At 40.6% G+C, this 24,616-nt stretch overlaps 1 protein-coding gene across 4 annotated transcripts in view; it reads left to right on the plus strand.

Moving 5' to 3' along the window:
• The window catches only part of RAD51B (RAD51 paralog B), a 443,129-nt gene that overhangs the window by 205,179 nt on the left and 213,334 nt on the right, over nt 1-24,616 (plus strand). For all 4 annotated transcript variants that reach the window (XM_068162067.1, XM_068162069.1, XM_068162066.1 and 1 more), the window contains exon 8: nt 9,390-9,486. In XM_068162067.1, the coding sequence (XP_068018168.1) occupies nt 9,390-9,486 (97 nt within the window). The remainder of the gene's footprint in view (nt 1-9,389; nt 9,487-24,616) is intronic.

Genomic DNA, 24,616 nt, shown 5'->3' on the forward strand with positions numbered 1-24,616 from the left:
ACTCCGTTCTTGAAGCCAGGGTTTAGAAGTGGCAGTAAAGATTTGTAGTACTTCTAGTCAATTTGCATAGTGTCTGGGCATCTGTGTCTACAATAGGAGCAACACTACATTCATTCCATTAGGAGGTAGTAAGATTTAATGCCACAGAATTTGTGTAGTTCTGGGTAAATTTTAAATGCTGGTAGATGGGTCTGAACTCAATAAGTAAAAGGAAGGAAGGCTTCAGTCTCTTTTCTGATCTGCTAATGAAAGCTAACGAGTGACAACAAACTGAACTAGGTTTTTCATTGAGAAAAAATTAAGCATCAGTTTTGACTTCCTTGCAACTCCATTGAAGAGTAAGAGATGCACTCAAGTTTCTTCTCAGCCTGGAGCATGCCAGGGCAGAAGTTCTATACTACTTTGCTGATGTTCCAGATAATCCAGTTTCTTCCTCATCCTTCAAAACCAAACAAATTAGACAAACCAAAAGCCCTATTGCTGAAAGCAGCACATGATCTTAGAATGAACTGTCAATTAATAATTTTGGTTTATTTATTCTTTTACAAGACAATTTTGAATTTGTCAGAAAACTCCCTTTTAACTGGTGGTGTTTGCCTCTGAGTGTGTGGCAGGTTTTGGCTGTAAAAGTTGCCCGTGGATTATGGTGATTTCCGGTGAGGTAGTCCACATTGGCTCAGCCAGTATCAGACCTGTCTCTTACTGTGGCACATGGCTTGCTGTTCACAGGAGTAAGCTCAGTGCAGAAAGCCATCATTATGCAGTGGCTGGAGGGAAGGGTGGAGGAGAGGGAAGGTCTGTTGGAAACTAACCCAGAGCTCGGGGCATCTGGCAGGGCATGAAGGCGGGTGGAGATCCCTCTTGGGGAGTGTCTTATGTACGTCTCTACAAACAGGTCTGTGCAGGCTGCTGGATGTGAAGGCCTTCCAGGCACACAAACCTTTCTTGCCAAGCAGCACAGCGCGAGGGTGCTGCAGCTTGGATTTTGAAGGTTACGTTTGTGTTGGCTGCATTCCTTGCTCACAGAGGAGGAAAGGCTAAAGACCTCAGGCTATCACTGGGTGGTAGCTATTTCAACTTGAAGACAAGACGTGTAGCTGCTTGAGAACAGCATGCTTTTGTTTTGTTTTGTTTTGCTTCTTTTTTTCTTCTAGTGGAAGTTTTATTGTGATTATTTTTAAGCAGTTGGCAGAGATGTGAGCAGATGCTTTACTTCACCAGAAAGCTTATGGAATAGAATTGCATAACTTTGTACTTTTCCTATGCAAAGCAGAATAAATTGGGTATAAATATAGTGGCCAGGCTCTGAAAGATTAATTGGTGTCTTCTGACTCTTATTTATACCCAGTGAAAAGTAGTGACTATAAAATGACCTCTGCTGCTATGAATTGTCTCACTGAGGGCAGAAAAAGGAGAAGCTTGGGAAGAGATATGATGGCAAAGCAGGAGCTGGAAGTCCTGTGCTAGGAGCGCTAGTAATGTTGCAGCTAGCAGCAATGCATCCTGAGCAACAGGCCTCTTATCTCTTAAAAGGTACTTGTGAGTCTTCCAGAAAATCACTACTTTCCTGTTTCTGTGATGTTAGGCTGTTTAGTCGCCCATTGTCTTTTCCTGGATGTGATGAAAACAGGTACAGCTGAAATTCCTCTGAGGCAAGGCAGACACTTGTCGCTAGATCGCTTGTAGGATTAGGAAGTGTTTCTCCATAGGTTTCCAGTGGTCTGTGTGTATGTATCTGTTATTCAGGAATTCTGGTGACGTTTGTTGAGATGTGAATTCTAACAGCTCTAAGCACAGAGGCTTCTTCTTTCCCTTCAGTCAGAGTAGCTGCTGTGCCCTTGTGTCTGAAAACAGCCCCATACTTCCCTCTAACATGAGCATCACCATTGCAGCCTGCACCTCTGTCAGGTATAAACAAGGTGGCTGAAACAGGTACTTTTCCTTTCAAATTACTTGGATTAGCAACAGTTGTTAAATGTGGGCCCTTACCTATTGCTTGTGTCTGTAGTGCTTGCTTTGTTAGTGACAGCAGTTTTAGTACAACGCATAAAATAGCTTTTAAGTATTGTTGTTAGTTAGGCCTTGATTGAAGACCAGAAGTGCTGTTTGACTTTGAATGTGGGAATGTCATTTATCATAAGGCCTTTTGCTTTGATGGCTGGGCTCTGTAGAGTGCTTGACATTATTTTCATTCTTCACCACAGAAAGAAACCCGAGTTGCTGGGTTCATTGGCTGCTTGTCTTAGGAGTACAGGGCACCTACTGAGACAAGTATTGGATGTGTGTGGTGATTTGCTTGGTTTTGAGATTATAAACTGCTGAGTTTTCTCTTCTGTATTTGGTTTGTGTGAGCCAAAAATACTTTCCATTTTCTAAGAATTAAGATATGTGCATATATCTAATCTCCTATCATAGTAATAGTTGTGATATAAATGTTTGGTTTGGTCCTGGAGCCTGTAACTGCCTCGATTATGCAGAGGCTTTTCACTGGGGATGCTCACTGTTTCGCAAGCTCAGCCTCTGCAGAGCACTGCTGCAGCTGCCAGCTTCAAGTGCCCAGTAACCGGGCACTGAAAATTCACTCTTTAAAAGTCTCATTCTGCTTAGGAGCTCTCAGTATTGCAGTTCAGACCTTTTCTGTCTGGAACTCCCTGGTTTCACTGACAATGCTCAGTTTTAAGGAAGTTCCTTGTGAAATTTAGGTACAAGCCCTGCAAAGGTCTTTGACGGCTTTTGACAGCAAATTGCTACTGATGTGGAAAAAATACTCCTTGAAGAAACAGGAGTTGAAGAAAAAGCCAATTTGGTGCATAGCTTAGCTGAAAATTAGTATGCCTGTAATTATGACAGATGGTGGTAATTTAGGGGTCTTCCTTGAGTGGACCGGTGCCAGAGCTGTAACAGGTTCCCAAGGAGAAGGCTGCAGTTCTCACAGCTATTTGAAGCGTGCTGCTTCTCCCCAGTTTTCTCACTGTTCCCTTTTTCTGTTTCCAGGATAGCTATTTGTCCCATCTGGCTTTGTGGTATTGCTTGGAGCACTTTTCCTTTTGCTGGTGTCTTGACAATAGTGGCTATTGTTTCCAGCCGTTTCTGCCCACTTGAATGTCTCATTAAAAGTTCCATACTTAGGGAAAGGAAGAGGTGCCTTCTCAGGGACCAGTGTGAAGAATGGCTGTGGATCAGTAAAGGTTCTTTCCAGTCTGCTCCAGCATGATGAGTCATCACCCCAGCTCTGCTGCCTGCTACTTGTACTTGGTGCTCTCAAGTGACATTGCTTGAGTACGGTGAAAACCACAAAATAGATGGACTAATAAGGGTGGAGTAATTTGGGATTATTGCAAGAGTCCTTGTGCTTACTATCCTAGCTCAACAGGAAACCTTTAATAAGAGTTTTCCTAAATAGTGTTGCATGGAAAACGGGGAATTCTGCTTCGCTCTTGTAACAAGCAGCCATTTCATGAGAGAGTGGGGTTTTTTTTGCCTTTTGGTACATTTCAGAAGACTTTATACCTTTGCTGGTTACTGATTGATAGTTCTGTGATGACCTCCCTTTAATTTTGCAATAAACTATCGAGGCTGAGAAAATTACATATTTACTCAACTGGATTTACAAGAATGACAAAGTCAGACTTAGTAGTTTCAGTGTGGTCCTAGGAAGGGCAGGAAGAGTACTTGAAAAATTGTACTGTATAAATAACCAAACAATATTAGTTTGCTTATTCTTCTGTGTAAAGCAGTTGTATTTCAGTTCTTAGGCCAGCTCTCTCCCAGGACCTGCAGGGGCTTTCTGCATACACAGGAACTGGGCCCCTCAGTTCAGGAGGGATGTTGACGTGCTGAAATGTGTCCAGAGAAGGGCGGCAAAGTTGGTGAGGGGTTTGGAGCACAAGCCCTGTGAGGAGAGGCTGAGGGAGCTGGGGTTGCTCAGCCTGGAGAAGAGGAGGCTCCAGAGAGACCTTATTGCTCTCTACAACTACCTGAAGGGAGGTTGTAGCCAGGAGGGCAATGGTCTCTTCTCCCAGGCAATCAGCACCAGAACAAGAGAACACAGTCTCAAGCTGTGCCAGGGGAGGTTAAGACTGGATGTTAGGAAGAAATTCTACACAGAGAGAGTGATTGGCCATTGGAATGTACTGCCCAGGGAGGTGGTGGAGTCACCATCATTGGAGGTGTTCAGGAGGAGACTTGACAGGGTGCTTGGTTGCATGGTTTAGTTGATTAGGTGGTGTCGGATGATAGGTTGGATGTGATGATCTTGAAGGTCTCTTCCAACCTGGTCTATTCTATTCTATTCTATTCTATTCTATTCTATTCTATTCTATTCTATTCTATTCTATTCTATTCTATTCTATTCTATTCTATTCTATTCTCAAAAAGTGGGGAGTTTAGGCATGGTAAAATAAGTATTTTAATTTTCTAGTGTACTTCCAGAAAACTGGTATCTGCTGAAATCACATCAGTGGAAAGAGATTCTGTTCTTACAACAACATATAAACATTTCAAGAGAATATAAACAGCAATGTCACTTTCTGGATTAGTCTCAGAAGTAGCAATGACCTGTCTAGAACACAAATGCTATTTTATTTTCCTTGAGAACTTCTTGTTTGTTTGGGCCTTGTTTGTTTGTTTGTTTTTGTCAGGTATCAGAAAATTTGGAGAAGTGATCAGAAGAGTGCTCTCAGAGTACTCTTTTTTTTGGTTGGTTGGTTGGTTTTTTAAGGCGGTGAAAATTAGGAATTTGAAAATGCCTTCCCTTGTGTTTATCTCCACGGTTTTTAACTGTGAGGAAGGGAGTCTTCTTGCTCCTGTAACACTTGTAATTGTTAAAAGGGGTTATTTTACAATCCAAGATTGCTACGCCGAGGTGAAAAATCTTCATAAGGTTGGGAAACTCAGTGGTCAGTCAGTCGTGTGGCATTTTTAGTAGAATTTCCCAGAAGTTATTTTGACATTTGAATCTGAGTTAATTTCTACAGTGTTTGTAATTCTGGCAGAATTGGAAGGCTGAGAACTGTAGTTTTTCACTTGTTAAATAGCTGACTTAACCAGTTGTAACTGAATAGGCTGAAAGGTTAAAAGCAATGGTTCATTGAACTTAATAGGAGACCGTGTAGGGCAAGTTTCCAGTGTTACTGAGCTGTCTAGCTGAACTTTTTTCCTTTTTTTTTTTTTGTTCTTTTAGCAGTGGAGGGTGCTTTCCATTCATGCACAGTCACTGGCTGAAGAAGACCTATGCTCATTGTTAATCACGAAAGAGAAACAGTAGCACAACCTCCTTACCTGTTGCTCATGTCAGGACACAGCTGTGTTGGAGAGGTTTAATGGGGTTTGTGACCCTTGGTGCCTTAGTGGTAATGGAAGTGCTCCTGGTACTGAAAATATTTTGCTGGGTTATTTGATGCTGGAAATAAGAGCTCCTCTTAAAATACTGGATATTTTATAGAATACAATCTATTTTAAAGTACTGTGTGTTTCAATAGAAATGGAAGCTGTGCTTTGCTGGTAATGCTATCCAGTATCTGTCAGAAGGAACCACAAAAAAGGCGACTTTTTCCTTACCTAATTAGACTGAGGACTTGGCAGGTCTCCTGTACTAAACAGGGTAAATCTGATCTGTATATTAATGGCAGATCTCCAATGAAAAGTTGAGGAAGTGCTACTGCTCTTTCAGTGCAAGGCACTCTTTCTAGCAAGTCTGCTCAGACTTGTGACCCCAGCCTGTTTCTAGGTCCCATTTAGCAGTGAGAGGGCTTTCTTTCAAGCGTGGCACCTAGCAGACAAAAGGGAGGTACTGTAATCTTCTTGTTGGTGATTGGTAAGATATGGCATCCTGAGATCAGAAGTAGCATTATACTCTGTGCACACATAAGAAGCAATGTGTGAGACTCAGCTGATTCTGGCCATGCATAAATGTGATTACCTGTCAGAAAGTCACCCAGGTGTTTCACTCCACATCTCCATTATCTGCCTGTATGCTCTCTCCATATCATACTTAGGTTCAACTCATGCACCTCTTTGCAGCAATCTGAGCACACTGAACCCTACCAGAAGGTAGCACAACAGACTGTAAGCGTGTCTTTCAGGGTGCCAAAGGAGACTTTGAGGATAAGTTAATCCATTCTTTAGATGTGATGCTGAATTTATGTGGCGTCAACATTTATGGCTTCAGGTTGAATGTCTGTAGGACTGGGGACTGCTGAAAATGTGTAGTGCTTTATTCAAATGGCACTGTTCATTGCCAAAACATTCATGACCAAAGTTTGCTCTAGGAAGAATGAAAGAAAACTTTGCCCTGTCCAGGAAGGATGTGTTTTGAAGATACATATATGAATTTTATACGCTGTAGTCAGTTTTGGAATATCACTTTTGGCTCTGGAATCAGTTTTGGCTCTGGCCAGCCTGATCTAGTGTGGGGTGTCCCTGCCCATGGCAGGGGGGTTGGAACTAGACGATCCTTGTGGTCCCTTCCAACCCTGACTGATACTATGATATATGTAGTCAGAGGAGTTCTCTGCGTACCTTAACTTTTTTAAATAGGAACTGGAGCTAAGGGCCAGCTTTTTCCCTTCTGTTAGCAGCCTGTAGCTTATTTGAGCTGGTGAGATTTCTGCGCCCTCTGCACATCTGCAATGTGAGGTTCAAACTGCACTACAGTAGGTGCACAAAGATGGATATTAGTCGGTTGCTAATAGAAGTAGCTATACCCAATGGAAGAATTTTGTGGCAAGGAAAGCTGCAGAAGTGTGACACAGAATTTTATGTCAAATTTAATGCTTAGCTAACAGCCTCTTGGCTTCTACTTATGGGAGAACCAAATCTCTGTGTTGGCTCTGCAGGCCTGCAGAAATGAGGAATAATTTTCAGTTAATTCCAAAATAAGCATTCTGTATATGTGTATGACTTCGTCTCAGAGGAAGTGTGCTTATTCAAGATAGTATTTAAACATATATCTGAGTAAATGTTTAACTCTCTGTGAAGTCATGGAACTAAAAATATGCTCTAAATCACATTCTCAAAGCAAGCAAGAGAAGGCCATTTACTTGGGTAGGATTCTGCATTTTTAAATGGATACTTTAAACAGTGAAACTATGTGTCTGGGACATTGTTAGTATTGAGTAATTACTGAGGGACGCACCAGAAACTGAAATCTAAATTCAGAGGCATGGTTTGTGCGAAACAGAAAAGATAAAGAGATTTGGAGTCCTACAGCAAACAGTGTTGTGGGATTCCTGGTTAAAGAAAAGGTCCCAAAAAAAGCTGTACATTTTTTAAAAATGCAGTTGCATTTCTCTTGTTCTTCGTTTTTCTTTTGATTTTTGAAGCCTTTAAATTTAGTTTGCTTTGAAGGAGAACTATATGAAATATGGTGTGCTTAGGGCTTTTTTTAAATCAAAGAAAGATCCCTGAGCACTGTAGCTTTTCTTTAAAACGTGGTGTGTAAATAATAAAATACATGATGGCACAGTACAAAGATTATCTTGGCACAGAAGTGGGGTGACTGCATGTCTTACAGAGCATTTGACACTGGTGACTAATGTGATTGTTGCAGCAGTGTGCCAATGAAAGCTTCATATCCCACCCGTATGAGTGTATATGTGAGATTGTTAGTAGGTTCTGTTTCAGCACTTCTTCTGGTACTAAATCAAGGAGAAGCTTCAGTGATGTGCCATATCGTTGGTGTAAGTTAGGCCTGGTTGGTGGAAGAGCCTCAATGGGCAAGTGAGGCTGAGAGGTTTGTGACACAGTGAAAATGAATTGAAAACAATATTAAGAAGGAAAGGCCTAGCATCCTGTTCCTTATCCCTCCTGACTCCATCCTGTTTCTTATCCCTCATGACTCTTGGCTGCCTGTACCTTTCATTTGCCTTGAACCGGTTCTGATCATCCTGTCACGTCTGCTTTAGGGTGCACTTAGGTAGATTCAGAAGCCCTGGTGAGAACAGCAGAGGGGTATGATGAGTGTCTTTTGTGTTTGCTGTTGGCAGTATTGCAATTTGCACCTTAAGAACCTTATCCTAGGTATGGGACTAAACAAGGCTGTTATCTGTCATGTTTGTGTTCACTGCAGTGGTCATAAATGCCCAGTCCTAATAAGTGCAACCTATTTTTAAGCTGGGCAGTGATAGCCAGTTAAAGTTTGTCCAGAGCTTACAGTCAATAGCAGAAGAACATGATGGACATCTCTATGGGATTCTGAAGGTCTTGAACTCTCATTGAGTAGATGAAGAAGGCACAACACTCCATGCCACCACCACTGTATCTGTGATCTGATACAGCTTCTTTGGGATCTTAGAAAAAGAAAAGGGAGAGTGTGTCGTATCATACTACTGGAAATATTAGAGAGCAGGAGGAAGCCATGAGCAGAGGGAAGGGCAGAGAAATTCCTCTTCCTTTAAGTAATGGCAAACTAGTAGTTTATTCCAGTAGCATCACAAAATGACATCCACAGGGTACCATGCAGAATTTCTCCCTTCCTAATCTGACTAACACAGCTGAAGACAGGCCATTAATTTCAAAGAGAGCTTGTTTGGAGCACAGGCTGTTGTCAGTACAAGTAGAAGGATCAGTTTGGTTCTTTAAAAAAATATGGAAGTGATTTCTGAAGTTGTTGTCAGTCCACGAAGTAGAAACCTATTGTAATTGCAGACATGGCAACTGCTTGGACATCCAAAATGTTAGGAGATAATAGTGTTGATACCTATGCTCTTCTCACTCTGGGCAGTGGTTGCCTGAATGCTATTAATAGGGAAAAGCAGTATTTGTTTAAAAGTGCAAGAAACTACGTTCACCTCTTGCAAGCAAGACCCTTACTCATGCTGTCAGAGCAGAGCATTGTGTGGGTAGTACAGTCTGTTTACCAGAAACTTGTGATCCTGAAAAACACTGAAAAAATCCTCTTGTCTAGAGATAGCCCTATGAAGTTTAGTACTCTTGTACTTCAAATCAGTGGGGTTGTATCACTGCAGCACCTTTCTCTGTAGCACTGTTTCAGCCAACGGAACTATATGTATAAGTTGTGTGAAAACTGCTAGAAAGTAAATATCCTTGTTGCCTGTGAAGAACATTATGCTTATTGTAAGGAGCATCAAATTGTTCATTGAAGAATGGAGCTTTCAGAACAGTAGCTTCATTTGAGGTGGCCATATGTATCAACACACTGTGTTTCATATTTCATCTTTTTAACAGTATCCCCTTTATTGCATTTCTTGTGCTTATCTCTTTCAGACTTTGCATGTAGTTCAGAATTTTCTGAGTGTTGAATTTGCTGAAGGTCAGAGTAGAGGGTTGCCTGGATGCTCTGCCTGGAGGTTTCCAGTCCTTGCCTGGGCTGCTCTCTACCTTCCAGTAGCTATAAAAATTCCCTTCCCCCTCTTCTTGTCTGTTTGCAGGTTATCTTGACAAATCAGATTACCACATTGTTGAGCAATGGCCTTGCTATCCAGGCAGACCTGGTGTCTCCAGCTGATGATTTGTTCCTGTCTGAAGGTAAGAGATCCCTTCTGTCAAAACTGAAACTCTACACTGACACAAATCCACATTGTAACTTGCAGTCTTCTTTTGCTATACAGGAGTCTGTGAGAACCAGGTTATCATGCTTAACCTAAAGCAGTCAGGGTACAACATTATTTTTCAGCTTCTTTGAAAATATATTTATTTTAAAAAAAAGGGGCGGGGGGGAGGGAATGTGTGTATAACTAAAAGTATCTGAGACATTCTAATGGCTGCAAGTGAATTTTGAAGCCATATTCAGTTCTACAACATGTTCCTTGGCATTGTGCTTTCAGTCATGTTCATTTAGAGCATTATTTTCTCAGTCTTTGGAAGCTACTGCCAGAGTTAGTACAGAAGGTAAGCTACAGATTTCATCTTATCTAATGATCATCAATGATTCCAGAGAGAAACAGTGGTTGCAATTGGAGGAGGGCAAATACTCAGTCCTCTCTCTGGCAATATGCTTGCCCATTTTTCAAGTATAGTGCCTCAAACAGCAGCTCTCAATGCTGTGTGAATGTAATAAGATTTTGTGTGTTCTCATATACTACTCTATCTCTTTTTTTTCCTGCACAGAATTAGAAACAAGCACGCATTTATGCTAAGAAGAAAAGATAATTCTGTATCAATCTTTAGAAAATAATACAATAATTCCAGCTGCCCCACTTGCAAGGAATAGTCAGAGTACCCTCAGTCAGGGACAGATGTAGGGAAGTTTAGAGATAGTTCATGCATAGACCCAAATGCATGATGTTAAGCAACACTCATCTTTCCTGCAGAGGATCCCGTGTAGACTTCCTCCTTTGCATAATATGAATACTTTCCCTTTCTCTTCTTCTTGTACTTTCTGATGGTTCTGGTCTTTGTTCTGTTTGATACTTGGTGGAAAACTCAATGAAGCAGTGGTTAAAACTGGCATTCTGCTTAGTATTGCTTCAGCCTCTATCTTTGCAGTGAGCTGCAGGAATAATGTCAAAAGAGTAGCAAATAACTTCAGTGTAATATCTTAATGCTGATTTATGTGTTTACTTCATAATTTTGTCAATAGGAGCTTGAGCAAAGCATAACCCATTAAATAATTTTGGAATTGTACTTGTGGCTTTTGTTGGCTCCATCCATTACCAAAGTTTCTCTGAACTTCATTGCTAGAATACTGCTCCCTACCTGTGTTAGAATTAGTGGACATTTGGCAACTAGATTTGGAAGAGGAAGAGACCATTTTTCATCTTTATGATTTCCTTCTTGGCACAAAGTTGTTGCACGTTGTCTCATTAAATGCTCTTGATTGCAGCACTTGTGCTTTTCTTTGTTGTTTGGAATTGCTCAGTATGAGCTTCCCCTGGATAAAAAGGCATGGCTGACTCTGAATTGGAAGTAATAATGAAATACATTCTCAGTAAAACATATTTTGTTCTTGTGGTTAAATATTTGAGGAGTCTTTGGAAAGAGCAGGGAATAGTTGTAGTCTTTCTGAATTTTCCTGCAAATGCAAAAGATTCTCAGTGTTGCACATGAGCCATACTTCAATATTTTTCTGAAATGAAGGCTATGTAAGAGATGGTATGATGATCTTTGCAGCAGTTACAGCTTTTTAATGAAGTTATCATGTTGCATCTAAACTCTCTGCCACCGCTATTTTTTTCACCTTTTAACCCAAGAATGAATTAAAGTGCCTTGGTGCTCTGTACATGTGTTGTTTTCCTTTGTGTTTCTCATTTCTTGTTTTTTAATTAAGAGTCTGAAGTGGTAATACATGCCAGCATGACACCTCTTGAATATAAACTTTGTTTAGCCTTGGAACAAGAACAACTAGGGATGCAGGGATGATAACTTTTCCTTCTCTCCCTTCCTTCCCTATTCTGTTGGCTAACATCAACAGATGTAGCATTCACATGCAGTGCTGTATAGTAGAACACAGTGCACCTCTACACTGTGTGGTTGTCACCTGTCTTTCTCACCCATAACAGGGCTGCTTCTGGATTTCCAGTTTGCTTCAGTTTTAACCTGTGCTGTCTACCTGTGAGAAAAAGTGGATTCTCAGGCCCATTCAGAATTTTACTTCCATGCATATGTTGCTGTAAAAAAATATAGGTGTGACTAGTGTTTTTCACTTTTAACATCGAGGTGTTGACTTGAGAAAACCTCCCCTGATATTTCATGTTAGCAGCTGAACAGCCTAAAAGGGCCAATACTTTGATTTTCTGACAATCTTGGATAGTTAAGAATCCTTAATGAATTAATCTTCCAGGATTAATGCGATATTCGTATTATTTATTCCCATTTAAACATCTGTGGAATTTTCTGGAAAGAGTAGTTAGCTGAATAGCCCAAGTGCACAAAGTGGGTATGTTGCAGAGGCAGAGACCGAGGTCAGATTCATGACTACTTTTTTTTCTTTTACCTCATTCTTCCTTTTAATTCATCAGCAACTAACGCCGAGTTTGAACCGGTGACCTAGATGTGAAGAGACCCATAACACATTATTAGTGCTGTAAGCAACTCTCTTTCTTAGACAGAGGCAGAAATTAAACCTTCAAACTGAATGCACTGTTGGAAAGAAGTGGAATGTTGCAGCAATTTTGGTTTTCCTTCTGATTGTGCTTTAGAAGGGAATTGCTTGGGCTCTGTGTTAGGTTAGGCAAGAAATCAATTAAGCTGTTCATCTGATGTGTGACAGAAAGTTAATCTGATGAACAAACTGAAGGGACATTGTCAAGCTGTTTCAGGCTCGGAGCTTATCTTCTGTAAAACTGTAATCTAGTGCATGAAAACTTGTGTCCTAAAAGTACATTGGATATTTATGAGAACATGGAAAGTTTTGTAATGCAGTACTGACTGTAAAATACCCACCACTTATGTAGCAATGTAAGAACTCTTCAACACTTAGTATTTCTTGTAGAAAATTATGAAGTCCAGCTAAATTCCCAGATAATGTGTACTTCTTCGAGGCAGAAAAAATAATGCTTCTTTTGCTACAAATTAAAGTGATGAATAAAATACAGAAGTTTCTCTACCCATGGCCTTGGATTCATTTGGCCTTCACATACTTGCCAGATTATCATCTGAAGGAGTTAATTAAGACTAACGATGTTTTTCTGCAACAATAAAATTCTCAGGCATGTAAGGTTTCCACTTCTTCCCTAGGAAACAAACTCAGTTTTTTCCTTGTAGCCTTGCCTATTGCAAACAGAGGGAACAGACTCAAAGGTGGTATGAATAATGCTATCTTTAATCCTTGCTTTGTGGGACAGCTTCTGTTTAGACTTTCTAGTCAAAGACAACTTTGAGAGAAACCCTAAAAAGTTGATTTAGGTTGTAGAGTTGGTCAGATGAGCTCAGGGCTATCACCAGGCTTGAATATTTGGTGTAAGAAATGAATGCTTTATTATTTAAATGTGCAAAAGTAGCTCTTATCCCAATTTTGTTTTAAAAAATTATTTAATAGTTACCAAAAACTTTATTTAAGCTGCATTAGGCTAAACAAACAGCAAATGTTCACGACAACGTGTTTTGTAATGGATGATTTTAAACAACTTATCTGAGGCTGTGACTGTACTGTGTTATTTTTGCAAAGCTCACATGACTGGGCTTTACCTTATGTAGAGAGTTGTTAGAAATAAATTGTAAGCCTGTGTATTTGAGCACTAGCTGGACAATGACATTTGTGTGTTTCATTTGTGTGCTGTGAGTAGATAGGACAGTATGACCTACTTGAGGCCCCTGCAAGTCCACCAGTGCCCATCCTGTTAATGTATATGCCAGCTGCAAGCTCTAACTTCCTCTTTCAGACATCAAAGCCAAACTCCATCTTTCTTAGAAAAAACTCAGTGGCGTGTTGGTATGAGCAAGAGCAGCATCCCCCTCCCAGCTTGCATGAAGTGTCAAGCAAAGAAAGGAATGCCCTCTTGGACTCCTTCAGTCTCAGCTAGCACTTTCAAATATTTGTTTGGAAAAGTCAGAATTATTTTGAGTTTAAATTTATCTCTAAACTTTTGCTAGTTCTGGGGAGGCCAGTGTTCAATCTTCTGCCATTTGTGTTCATCAAGCAGTTTGTCATAGCATTGTATATTTTTAGTGCATGGTGTGAGCAATGAGTTTAGTCTGACCTTTTAGTCTTTGTTGCTGCGATCTTGAATTCTTTGAAGCTGTTGAGCAGGAGCATGCTTTCGTGTTGTGGAGACTGTAAAAAGCTGAGCTACCATAGTATCTCCTACCCACAGGATTTTCCTACTTCAGTTTAGGAGCAGATTCGAACCTGGAATCTTTGGCTTCTCTGCTTTGCTTTGGCCTTGATCTCCTGTCAAATTCTAGTTAAGTTGTGCTATTCTCCAAGCCTTGGTTTTGTTTTTTTGTGGCGGTGTGGGGTTTTTTTTGTTGTTTGGGGATTTTTGTTTTGTTTTGATTTGCTTTATTTTTTTTGCTCGTGGTTTTTGTTTGCTTTGTTGGGGTTTTTAAAATATGGGGATGTATTTTTGTTTTGGAACATCTTCCCCCCTTAGTATTTCAAGGTGCATCTCTGAGGAAAATAATGAGTTGTCCTTTTGTTCACCCCAGAGTAAGACCAGTTGTGTAGTTTATTACTTCTTTCCTTCCAAATAATTTTTTTCAGTCCTGGTGCCAAGTGGAGAGAAAGCACTGAAAGAATTACTAAGAAAACTGAAGGGTGACCAGGAATCAGAGGCTGTTGGTGGGGGTTGGTTTATTTGTTTATTGACTTATGTATACACTTATACGTAAGCTTAGACCTGCAGGTGACTTAATAAAAAAGAATATTGTGTGAGAACCCAAACATGCCTGTTTGCAGGAACTGTGAAGTTATGAATGAAGCAGTTGTTAAACAAGTTTCTAAAACACTTCCTCCTTGTAGTCTTAAAACTAATGTAGAACTACACATCCTAGTGAAATGCTCCAGCATGATCTGAACTTAAACAGAATAGGAAGTATCACAACACTTTGGCATGTTCTAGGCCCTTAATGTTTCAGCCAAAGCCTCTGTAAACATATTGCAGGCTGGTTTACACTGTTTTGCTTGAAAGAGGAAATAGTTAATCTTGGATCATTGAAACTGAGGTGATAGTTAATTATAATGGATTTGTAATAGGACAGTTAATAAATTAATATCCTGTCTTTTTAATGTAAATCCATCTGACTTTGAGATCCAGATATTTGGGAATAGTTACTACAATCCTTCTATTTGTTACCAGTATGGATTCATCTGTATGGAGATTATTTGGCCTGTTTGTGAAACTAAAGAACCGTGTGGTATGGTGTAAAAAACATCTTTTAACTGTGACAGTGAAGGGTAGTGAATTTCAGATTTGCAAAAAAGGCAGTGAGTGCAAATAACACTGGTGGTATTGCCAGTTTATTTGGAAGGTGAATTCCAACTGAGACTGGTGTGCAGATGTGGACCCTGAAGGCTAAACCACATCCCTGGAAAGATAATGAAGCTCTCTTCTCGTTTTATGGTTGATGGTTTGGTTGCCACTCAAGCCCAAAGCCATCTACCATCCTGTGATGGGACAGGAGAGCTCAGTGAGTCCATCAGCCAGAGGATTGTGCCTCCAGGTTCTGCATATCTTCAGTGTCAGAGCTACTCAACTCACTGGTTCCTGTTTGTGTGAGCTGTAACAGAACAGATGGAGTTGTTTCTTTCTAATCCTTTATTTTTATTATCTTTTAGAAGCTACCCCAGCACAGACCCTGTAATCCTCTTCATCAGCCAACAGTGCCTGTAGGAAGCCTTTTGTTCTTTCAGACTGTTTGTCTCTGAGTTAATTCTCCCACTTCAGACCCTTCATCCAAAAGATTGATAGGCCCACATACACTGAAAAGTGAGAAAGGAACTCATCTTCCACAACCAGCTACAAGTCAGGATAGTGTGTAGCTCATCCACTTCAGGATAGGTAAGCACTGGACACCAAAAAAAGGAGGAACCATGATAAAACTCATTAATATGTGTTGAAGGGAAACCCAAGTCTAGTCAAAACAGAATTTCATTCTTGTGCTTGCATTATGTTCATGTTTCTGCTAATTCTGTGTTCCTGTCAGTAGTGGAGTCTGCACCTCAGTGCTTCAGTGGAAGTTAAGAAAAGCTTTGAGAATGCAGTTTGAGAATGCCAGAAGGAAGTGCACCATCATTACAGGGCCTGGAACAAATTACATTAACCATTAGGGGAATTGATACTGTGATTGCTTCAGCATGATGCAGGGTTGTGGTGGTATATGGAGCAGTTAGATTTCATGATAATAGTGCTCATGTCAGCCTGTACTGATTTTGATGCTGTATTTCAACAAGTGGGAAGTAGTGACGTCATAACATCCAGCCAAATTTTAACAACTTTTTAATCAAAAGATAAATCAGTGGAACAGTGTTACAGAGACTGTACATGTCTATGGAAGTTTCAAGCTGAATAGCCTATGCATAATCACTTGATCTAGACTACGAAAGGGTTGAAAACTGTCAGCAAGAACATTCAAAGGGCTTTATATATCAGTTTAAGAGACGCCATTCCTTATTTCCTAATAGCTGTGGTGATAGAATTCAAAGTTTCACAGCTTTGTTGTGGTTTCTTTCTGAAGACCTGATATGACTTAGAATCATTACTCAACAATTTGCAATCCAAAAACCCTTCAGGTACATTTTCTGGGAATCACTCATCTATATAATCAGAGGCAGAATAACAGAAGTGGTTAAGAGTTACCACCTCTCAGCCACTGAGTTACCTCAGCTGAGATAAAGTGTGACCGAGTATGTGTTGCACCTTCCAATCCAAAGTTAGATGGATCTGCATGAACCCTACTACCCACAGGAGTTTGTTTATTCTTGTTTTCCTTTAACTGCAGTAAGCTGAGAGCATGGGCACGTCAGTCAATGAGTTTCAGTTGATGGCATACAACTATAAAGCACTGTGGTAAGATTGCAATTGGTCATCTCCTTGTGTTATAAAAGTAAGATTAACTCGTATCTCAGCATAGGTGGATATAGAAACTGTGTTCTCTTAAACACTGGAATTTAGTCTGTTGTTTATTCCATAAAAATAGCATTTGAGAGACCTGGTTACTTAATGACCGTAATACTTTCTTCTTCTTTTGCCCTTTCTTTCCATCCTGTGGTCCTGCAAATCAGTGGTTTAAACCAGAAGCAGGAGGCATGGTTTGGTTTCAAATTCCTTCTACAGCACTACATTATACACCATTGCTGGTGGAACTGTTCCCAAATAATTTCTCTTTCAAATTACATTGTGAAAATGAATTAAACTCTATGAAAGAACTAAACATTGTTTGTCCTCATGCACCATGATCAATTAAATTCTGTTTTAGCTTACTGTGGATTACCCTTAAATCAGTACAAAGAGACTAAGAAGAGAAGGTATAAATTGAACCATTCAGTGGCATTCAGTCCCATTTCATGTGGAGTTTTACAACATCAGCAGTGGATCTCTCTTTAGTGGGACTGTGGAGGGAACAGAAAGGATTTCTATGCATGGGAAAATATCAGTGTAGGAATTATGTTTTGCTTGTGGCATTACATGGAGCATATGGCTCATCTTTAAAACTTGAACCAGTTAGGAGTGCCCATAGGTGCAGGTGTTATGCCAAAAGGGAAGGCAAGGATGAGGGGACAGAGGATGATTTCAAAGTCTGATGCCTGTGTTCTAGTTGCAGTTCCAGCTGGATTTCCTCTGGGTTTACTGCAGGATGTTTGAAAAAGTGGCTTCTTGTTACTCTCGGGCAGCCCTCCATGATTGATGATTCCCCTTAATCGTAAAAAGAGAACAGTGGTGTTTCTGCTTAATTTGTGTGTATTTCCTGATTTATTATTCTAATAATGATTTAGTGTCTTAAATGATGGAAGTTTTATAGCCTATTAGCCTTTTTTTGGAAGTTGAAGCTGGGTGCTCTGGCATGTGAATGAACTTCTTCCCAGTGACTGTCTGCTTCAAAACTGTTACATTAAAACCAAACAGAACATGCTAATAAAAAGACTGTACATGGTTGCTGTGCTATCTCTTAATTTGATGAAAATAGGCACTTGAGTATGAGCAGATTTTGCATACTCCACATGAGCAAAATTTGTCTAATCTAAAAAAGGAAAATTCAGAGAAGAGCAACCCAAGTGGTCACAGTGCTCTACATAAGATGGGTGAAGAAATGGTAGAAAGAGGAAATGCCTGGAGCTTAACTAGAGGAAGGCTTTGTTTATACTAATTTCTACTCTCGTAAAATGCCCTGCTGTTCTTCCAGTGTCCTAGGCAAGCTGCAGTCTACAGAAGATTCCTGCCTAAGATGGTGTTGACTAGGTACGTTTCCCTTCTAAGGAAGGGTAGAAAAGGCAGTGGCTCAAGTACGAATAACTCCACTGTTAACAATGGAAAATTTGTCAGGAAAAAAGCAAACCCCATAGCAGATGCTCCTAACCACATAAGCAGCCATGGTTCTATGCAAGTAATTTCAGCTGGTCTGATACCTGGCAGAGGAGCTGTTGTTTCAGGCCCAGCAGCGTGGGCCCATTTTAGCTGAATATTGAGAAGTCGTTTCCGAGCGTGAAATCTGTTAGACCAGCTGTTTCCAAATGGTTTCTGTTTGTGCCTCTGTTTCTGGTGGTGAACTCACCCCAGCCGAGCTTGCGACCCTAAATACTAACATAAACAATTGCATCTCTGTCAGGCTTGCAACCCCACTCTGCGCGGCTGTGACCCTGCTGGAGGTTACAACCCTTTGGGTTGGGAATTGCTGGAATAGACTGTCAGATAGCCCTGCTGGGGAACCGTTGATATGCCCCATCCAGACCAGGATCATCACAACAAATGCCTTCAGATCTCACAGTAATTTGTAGGCCTCTGCCACCAGTTGGAGAGTGCAGCCTATTAGAGCTGACATGTCACTTTGGTACATCAGGAACATCTTGGAGATCAAAAGGTCATAGTCCTCCCACGCTGCTGCAGCCTTTCTTCATGGACTCGCCTCTTCATCTTACTTCCCTGTCAGTTGGCTTGGCAGTGAGCCCCAGCTCCCTCACGGTGCAGCTGATTTGGCCATGACTGCTGGATGTATACCAGCTGCAACTTCTGCCCCACTTCCTCTGTCTTGCTGCTTGTCCCAAGCCAGTGTTGCCCAGTATTCTCCCTGAATACTCCTGGCATTAATACAGGAATTGATGACTGTCTCTCTGCTGGAATAATCGAAATTCATATTCAAAGTAATTAAATGCCACATAGGACAGACTTCCCCTGTATTTTGTAAAACTAGTTCTATTATTCTTATAACCATAGATATGAGCACACTCTTACAGCTGTGAGGTGTTGGTGGAGAAATAAACAGAAAGTGGCCTCATGTCATTGCTGCTGTGGTCTACAAAGCCTAGGGTCTTTGATAAGCCATGCAGGCAGCCTTTATAATGTAAAAAGCCAAGTTACAGATGTCCTAATTAGAGATCTGATTTTTGAGCTTTGTTTTGCTGTAATCTTAAACGCAGTTTATAAACAACAACAAAAACATACTTCAAATGTTGGTGGAGTTTTTTTGAAAGCACTCATTGCTACACAAAGCAGTAACATTTTAATAGCTAAGTGACTTGATAGCCGGAGACCATTGACCTAATGATTTAATCATGGAAATTTGACTGTGGTATCACTGAACAGATCGGACAAGGTAACAGACAGTTTAGTTTTACTTATTTTTTCATCAGTAGATCCTGGAAATTGCCAGTGATGGCAGGAAGGGAAGAGGAGGTGGTGCCAAAAAATGGGATATTTTCTTACCATTTGGATAAAAAACTGTGTTGCATAAAGTCACCCTGAATTCAGTCTGTGCATGTCTTGTTTCAGAGCTCTATATGGGGTGCTTTGTTCAGTGATGTTGCTGAACTGGTTTTCTGTCAGGCAGTTGAAAGCATTCGCCTGAAAATGAGAATGGCAACATTGTGGAGTCTGTAAGCTGTGCAAGGAAATAAAGTCAGAAAATCTTGTACTACAGGCTGATAACTGCACACACACAGCTCCCAAACAAACAAAAAAGGTTCAGAACTTTGTATCAGTAACTTAAAACTGAATTATATGTCAGAAAACGGTGCATAAAGTCTCCTCCATCTGTCCAGGTTGGCTATGGTGCACGAAGGAGCATATCCGATTCATAATACCTCTTAGGTAATCAGATTAATATCTCCTGAACTGAATTTTACCCTTTTGATACTGAGTCTTTCATATGCCATGTTTCACATTTTACATTCTGCTGAAGGTCTGTGGCTTTTTTAGTAATTTCCTTGAAATCTATATGTGGTATGTCTGCACTCTTTGGAGCTGTTCGTGGGACACACAACAATTAAGTATGTTTCTGGCACTCTCCTAATAGCATAGTTTCTCTGTAGTCAAAAACTTCTCCAAAACCTGAGATCATTTGTTTAATTTGAAAGCAAGAGTACAGAACCACAATTTCAGGCTTCAACAACTACGTAGCTTTGAAGCAAGGGGAAAAATAAAACCATGTTGTCTTACACACAAAGTAAATAAATTCTTGAGTTCTTAAAATAACCAACTTCATCTAGTTTTTTGCTTCCCTTGCTTATCTTTTAATTCCATTTTTTATACAGTAGATTTTTAACTTCATATTGAATTTCATTGTTTATTAGTTTTGCATAGGGAACCAGTGGGCTGGATTTTGTCATCTGGGGCTAAGGAGGTGCAGGATAGTTCTTAATTAAAATTACTGATAAGCAATCTGAATCTAGAATTGTATATTAAGTGGTCGAAGCTTTTGGCTCTAGGCTATTCTGGGTGTATATATATGGTAGAAGAGTGGACTGCTTTTTTTCCAGATACACTGAGAGTAAACAGTACATAAATTCCCATATTCTGCTAGATCCCTTCAGTAAAATTAATTCTGTGTCTCAAATATCTCTATCCTGCATCTGCACTGGTGTTTTCATTGAGATAAGTAGCATGTTTTTGAAGTGAGTCCTCAATGATCTTTACTTCCTGCATGTTTGTTCATTATGTGGAGTGATTTTTCATGTGCACCAACTAGAGACTTTTTGTAGGAAATAAAAGCAGAAGTTCCCTTCCTTGCTAGCCAGGTGTGCTTGAAACTGTCACAGAGGCAGGAGGACCTAAGCCAGTGGCTGGTCCTCAGGCCACAGCCAGAACAGAGAAGTTCTCACCAGGGAACCAGAGCAGCTGACCAGTTTGGAGAGAACAGCAGTGCACTTCCAGGGTAGCTGCAGGGCAATCAGCACCAACATATGAAAATGTTTTTATGTAAGTCAGACAATACAGACTACTTCTGCAGAGCAGTAGGAAGGGCTAGTTAATAAGCTGTAATGAGTGTTGCTTGACTGGTATCTTGTGGTTACTGAGCTCATGTAATGCTTGATCACAAGAAATTACAGGATGCATTTCAGCAGGATACCAGCTCAGATCTTAGCCAGTAGGTTTTGACAAGCTCATTTATGCTGAAGCCTGAGCTGCCATTTCATAGTATCATAGTATCAGTCAGGGTTGGAAGGGACCACAAGGATCATCCTGTTCCAACCCCCCTGCCATGGGCAGGGACACTCTTGTTTATGCTATGGAATACAACACTCTGCCTCACCTTGGCCTATTGTCACTTCTTGGCTGTAGTGACCATATGTACTAATACCAATTTTCTGTGCCTAATCATTCTCAGGATCTATTGCTGAACAATCTTTCCTAAGTCCAACCCATCTCCCTTTCTCCTTGCTGTTCCCTCTACTTTTGACTTTACATTGATAGTGTTGATGTTTTAAGAGCTGAAACAGTGGCTATAATGTTTGAGAGTTAGTTAATGTTAAATTGCTACCCCATCAAAACTGCCATCTGCTGAACAACAACTGACTAAAAAGATGGGCCTACAATTCTATTTATTTATTAATTTTAGAAATCTATAAAGCTTTTCCTGTTAGTGTTCAGTAGGAACAAAGTTTAGGATAAACTTCAGTGCCTTTAAGCTATTATTGTGCCTGTCAGTGACTGAATCTCAAGAGGAAAAGTTCATGATGGAATCAGGTTAAATGCAAAACCCTCATGATTGTTGGAGCCTCTAGTTTGTTCTGTTGGCTGTTCAAGCAGAATACTGCAAACTAGCAAAGACTGGTCTCATTATTTTCATCCAGGTTAGCATGAGGTAACTCAGAACAGCATGAGATCAGCATGTCAAGTGCTTTATGTCCCTAGAGTTCATTGTCTTGGCTTATAGTCAACAGCTGCCCAGTTCTCCTTTTCCTGAGGGTGCATCTGCTTCTTAGTCACCACTGTGACAGTCATGTGAGCTACCGTGAAATAGACTGTTGGGATCCAGAGAGTTCCAGCAGCAGATGAGTCACAAAGGCAGAGAGGTCAGCACAGGCTATTCTTCCTAGTATTTACCATGCACAGTATAGATTCCTGAGATGAACCTGCCTTCTCTTAAAAGGAAATTACTTTTGTCTGGATGGGAAAATTCTAAGGGGGGGGGGGGAGGGGGGGGGGCTGCATCGCCTTCATGCCATTCTGACTGTGTAAAGGAGTTGGAAAACTTGGCAGTGTTAGGTTAATGGTTGCACTCAATGATCTTGGATGCCTTTTCCAACCTTTATGATTCTATGATTCAATTTTAATGAGCTATGGGTTTCCCTTAGGTAGAGATACCTTACTTTCCTCACATGTTATAACAAGGTATTTGCATCGAGCAGACTGAATAGTAACTGAGAGTAAGTCAAATGGCATGCAACGGGGCAGCTCAGCCCATATAATTTAGGGCAATTTTGAGTTTGTTATAGCTTCAGCCCAGCATTTGGTTCTTGTTATTTTGCATCAGTATTCAAGGTGGTAGAAATTCACCTGCAGTTTGCTGTGGTGTGATTTTGAATCATGCATTTCAAACAAATAAATGAATCAATGAATACAACTTACCGTGTCTGTAAAACAGTGGATTTTCAGTGGACTTTAACATGATAAAGTATTTGTTATTTTGATTGTGCTAGAAACTTTTGTGACAGCTGTGGTTTCAGTGGAAGTGCAAGTGTTTTATTGGCTGTGACATGCTCTGTGGAGATGTGTTTGTCCTGATAAATAAAAATCTTGAAGACAAGGAAGGAGGTTTTTGATAAAAACTAGAGACATGCTACACACAAAACCCCCATCCGGGCTGCTGTCTGTTTCTTTTTTTCTCTCAGTGTTCTTGCACTCTCCCACCCCAAAAAATGTTCTTTTCAAGGTCTTTTGCTAAATCAGTCAAGAATAAAACAAAAATAAAACCATTTAACAATTGGCCCTACTTCTTAGCTACATAGGAAATTGGGGTTGTTTAGCCTGGAGAAGAGGAGGCTCAGGGGTGACCTTATTGCTCTCTGCAACTACCTGAAAGGAGGTTGTAGGCAGGTGGGGGTTGGTCTCTTCTCCCGGGCAACCAGCACCAGAACAAGAGGACACAGTCTCAAGCTGTGCCAGGGGAAGTTTAGGCTCGAGGTGAGGAGAAAGTTTTTCACAGAAAGAGTTACTGGCCACTGGAATGTGCTGCCCAGGGAGGTGGTGGAGTCACCATCCCTAGAGGTGTTCAAAAAAAGATTGGACATGGCACTTGAAGCCATGGTTTAGTTAGTTAGTCATGAGATGTTGGGTGACAGATTGGACTCGATGATCTATGAGGTCTTTTCCAATCTTATTGATTCTGTGAGTCTATGAAATTAAGTGGTATTTGTCTTGCACTTTGTGCAGGTACCTGTGCTAGTGGCATGCCATATTCTAATCTCTCCAATACACAATTGTCTGCTAGTGGTTCCCTTGTATATAGTGGTGAGCAGTCCCTACACTCAATGGTACCATTGAGAATGTTTGAGAGCTTGTTGCCTAGTTTCAGCAGTTTAATTGCTAATGATGTGTTGTTGCTTCAGAATTTAATAGCTGTTGCTGGTTATGATAAAGTTAGTTTAAACCTGCAAGCTTTTAAAAACTGAATTTGTTGCTTCCTCTTTGCACTGTGGTTTCCTCCTTTGGTGCTTTCAAAACACTGTGGTCCATGGTGTTGGGTGAGGTGACGTGTCCTATTTACACTCGATTGGAAAAGACTGCATCACGGGTACTTGAAGTTCTGTGAGGTTTCCTTAGTTCAGACACTCAGATGTGGCTTCCTGTCATCACCTGATTAATGCTAAAATTATCTTGCCAGCTTCAGTATTGTCGAATACTGTTGTAACAGGAAGACAGGTATAGCTTTTAATGTTGCCTCTGTGTGGTGTCTGTTGTGGAGTGAGTGCAGAGAGGACCAAAATATTACATGGTATATTCCCTCATAGTTAATCTCAGAATAAAGCCTCTAATTTGTCTCCTGGGGTAGTTCCACTGGCTTTTCAGTCTTCTCTCCATCTGTGGGGTCACAATTCAATATTGCTTGAATTATTGAAGCAATCATGCTCTCATTGACATGCAGACCTTTCAAACATTAAATCAAGGCCTAGCAGTACCAACCCATGTCAGTACAAAAAAGGCTGGAGGACCTGAAAAGAAAAATCTTTTTTATCCCTTAGCCTTGTAGAATCATTCAGTGCCCTGACTGGTGGTGGTCAGTGTAAACTCAGCCCAGGAACTTGGTCTTTCAGTGTCTAAGCTCTTATAGTTTGGAGTGTCCAGCTACTATTAGCTAATAAACCAAATTATGATAATTTTGTTCATCCATTTTAATCTTCTTTTGTCTTGCCTGACTGTGTAGGGGCAACAGAGTGGATGTTAATGCAATATCCTTCCCCTGCTGTGTTAGAGGTGTCCTGTGCTCTGAGGTTCTGTGATCAGAATGGTTGTAACAGAGCAAATAGACCACAAAACAAAATGTTTATCCGAATCTATTCATCTACCAGCCAGTTGCATACGTCCTGGGCCATTTCCCAATTCCTTGCAAAGGGAAGCTTTAAAGCAGCCATATAGTACATGTCTTTATTTAGACAACTCTCAGTCAGTTTCTTACCTGACAGAACTGCAGAGTTCAGCATATGAAATAAGGTCACTCATTGTTTGTCTTCAGAATTGTAGTAGAAATGTGTCAAGCATTGCTCAACAGACTCAGCTGCAACCTACCTCTTTGAAAGCAGATGATGATTTTGGTTACTCCAGATTCTTCAGTCTGTGCTGAGATG

Source organism: Melanerpes formicivorus, unplaced genomic scaffold (genome assembly GCF_026170545.1).
Source record: "Melanerpes formicivorus ecotype bairdi unplaced genomic scaffold, bMelFor1.0.p_v2 SCAF_62, whole genome shotgun sequence".
NCBI lineage: Eukaryota > Metazoa > Chordata > Aves > Piciformes > Picidae > Melanerpes > Melanerpes formicivorus.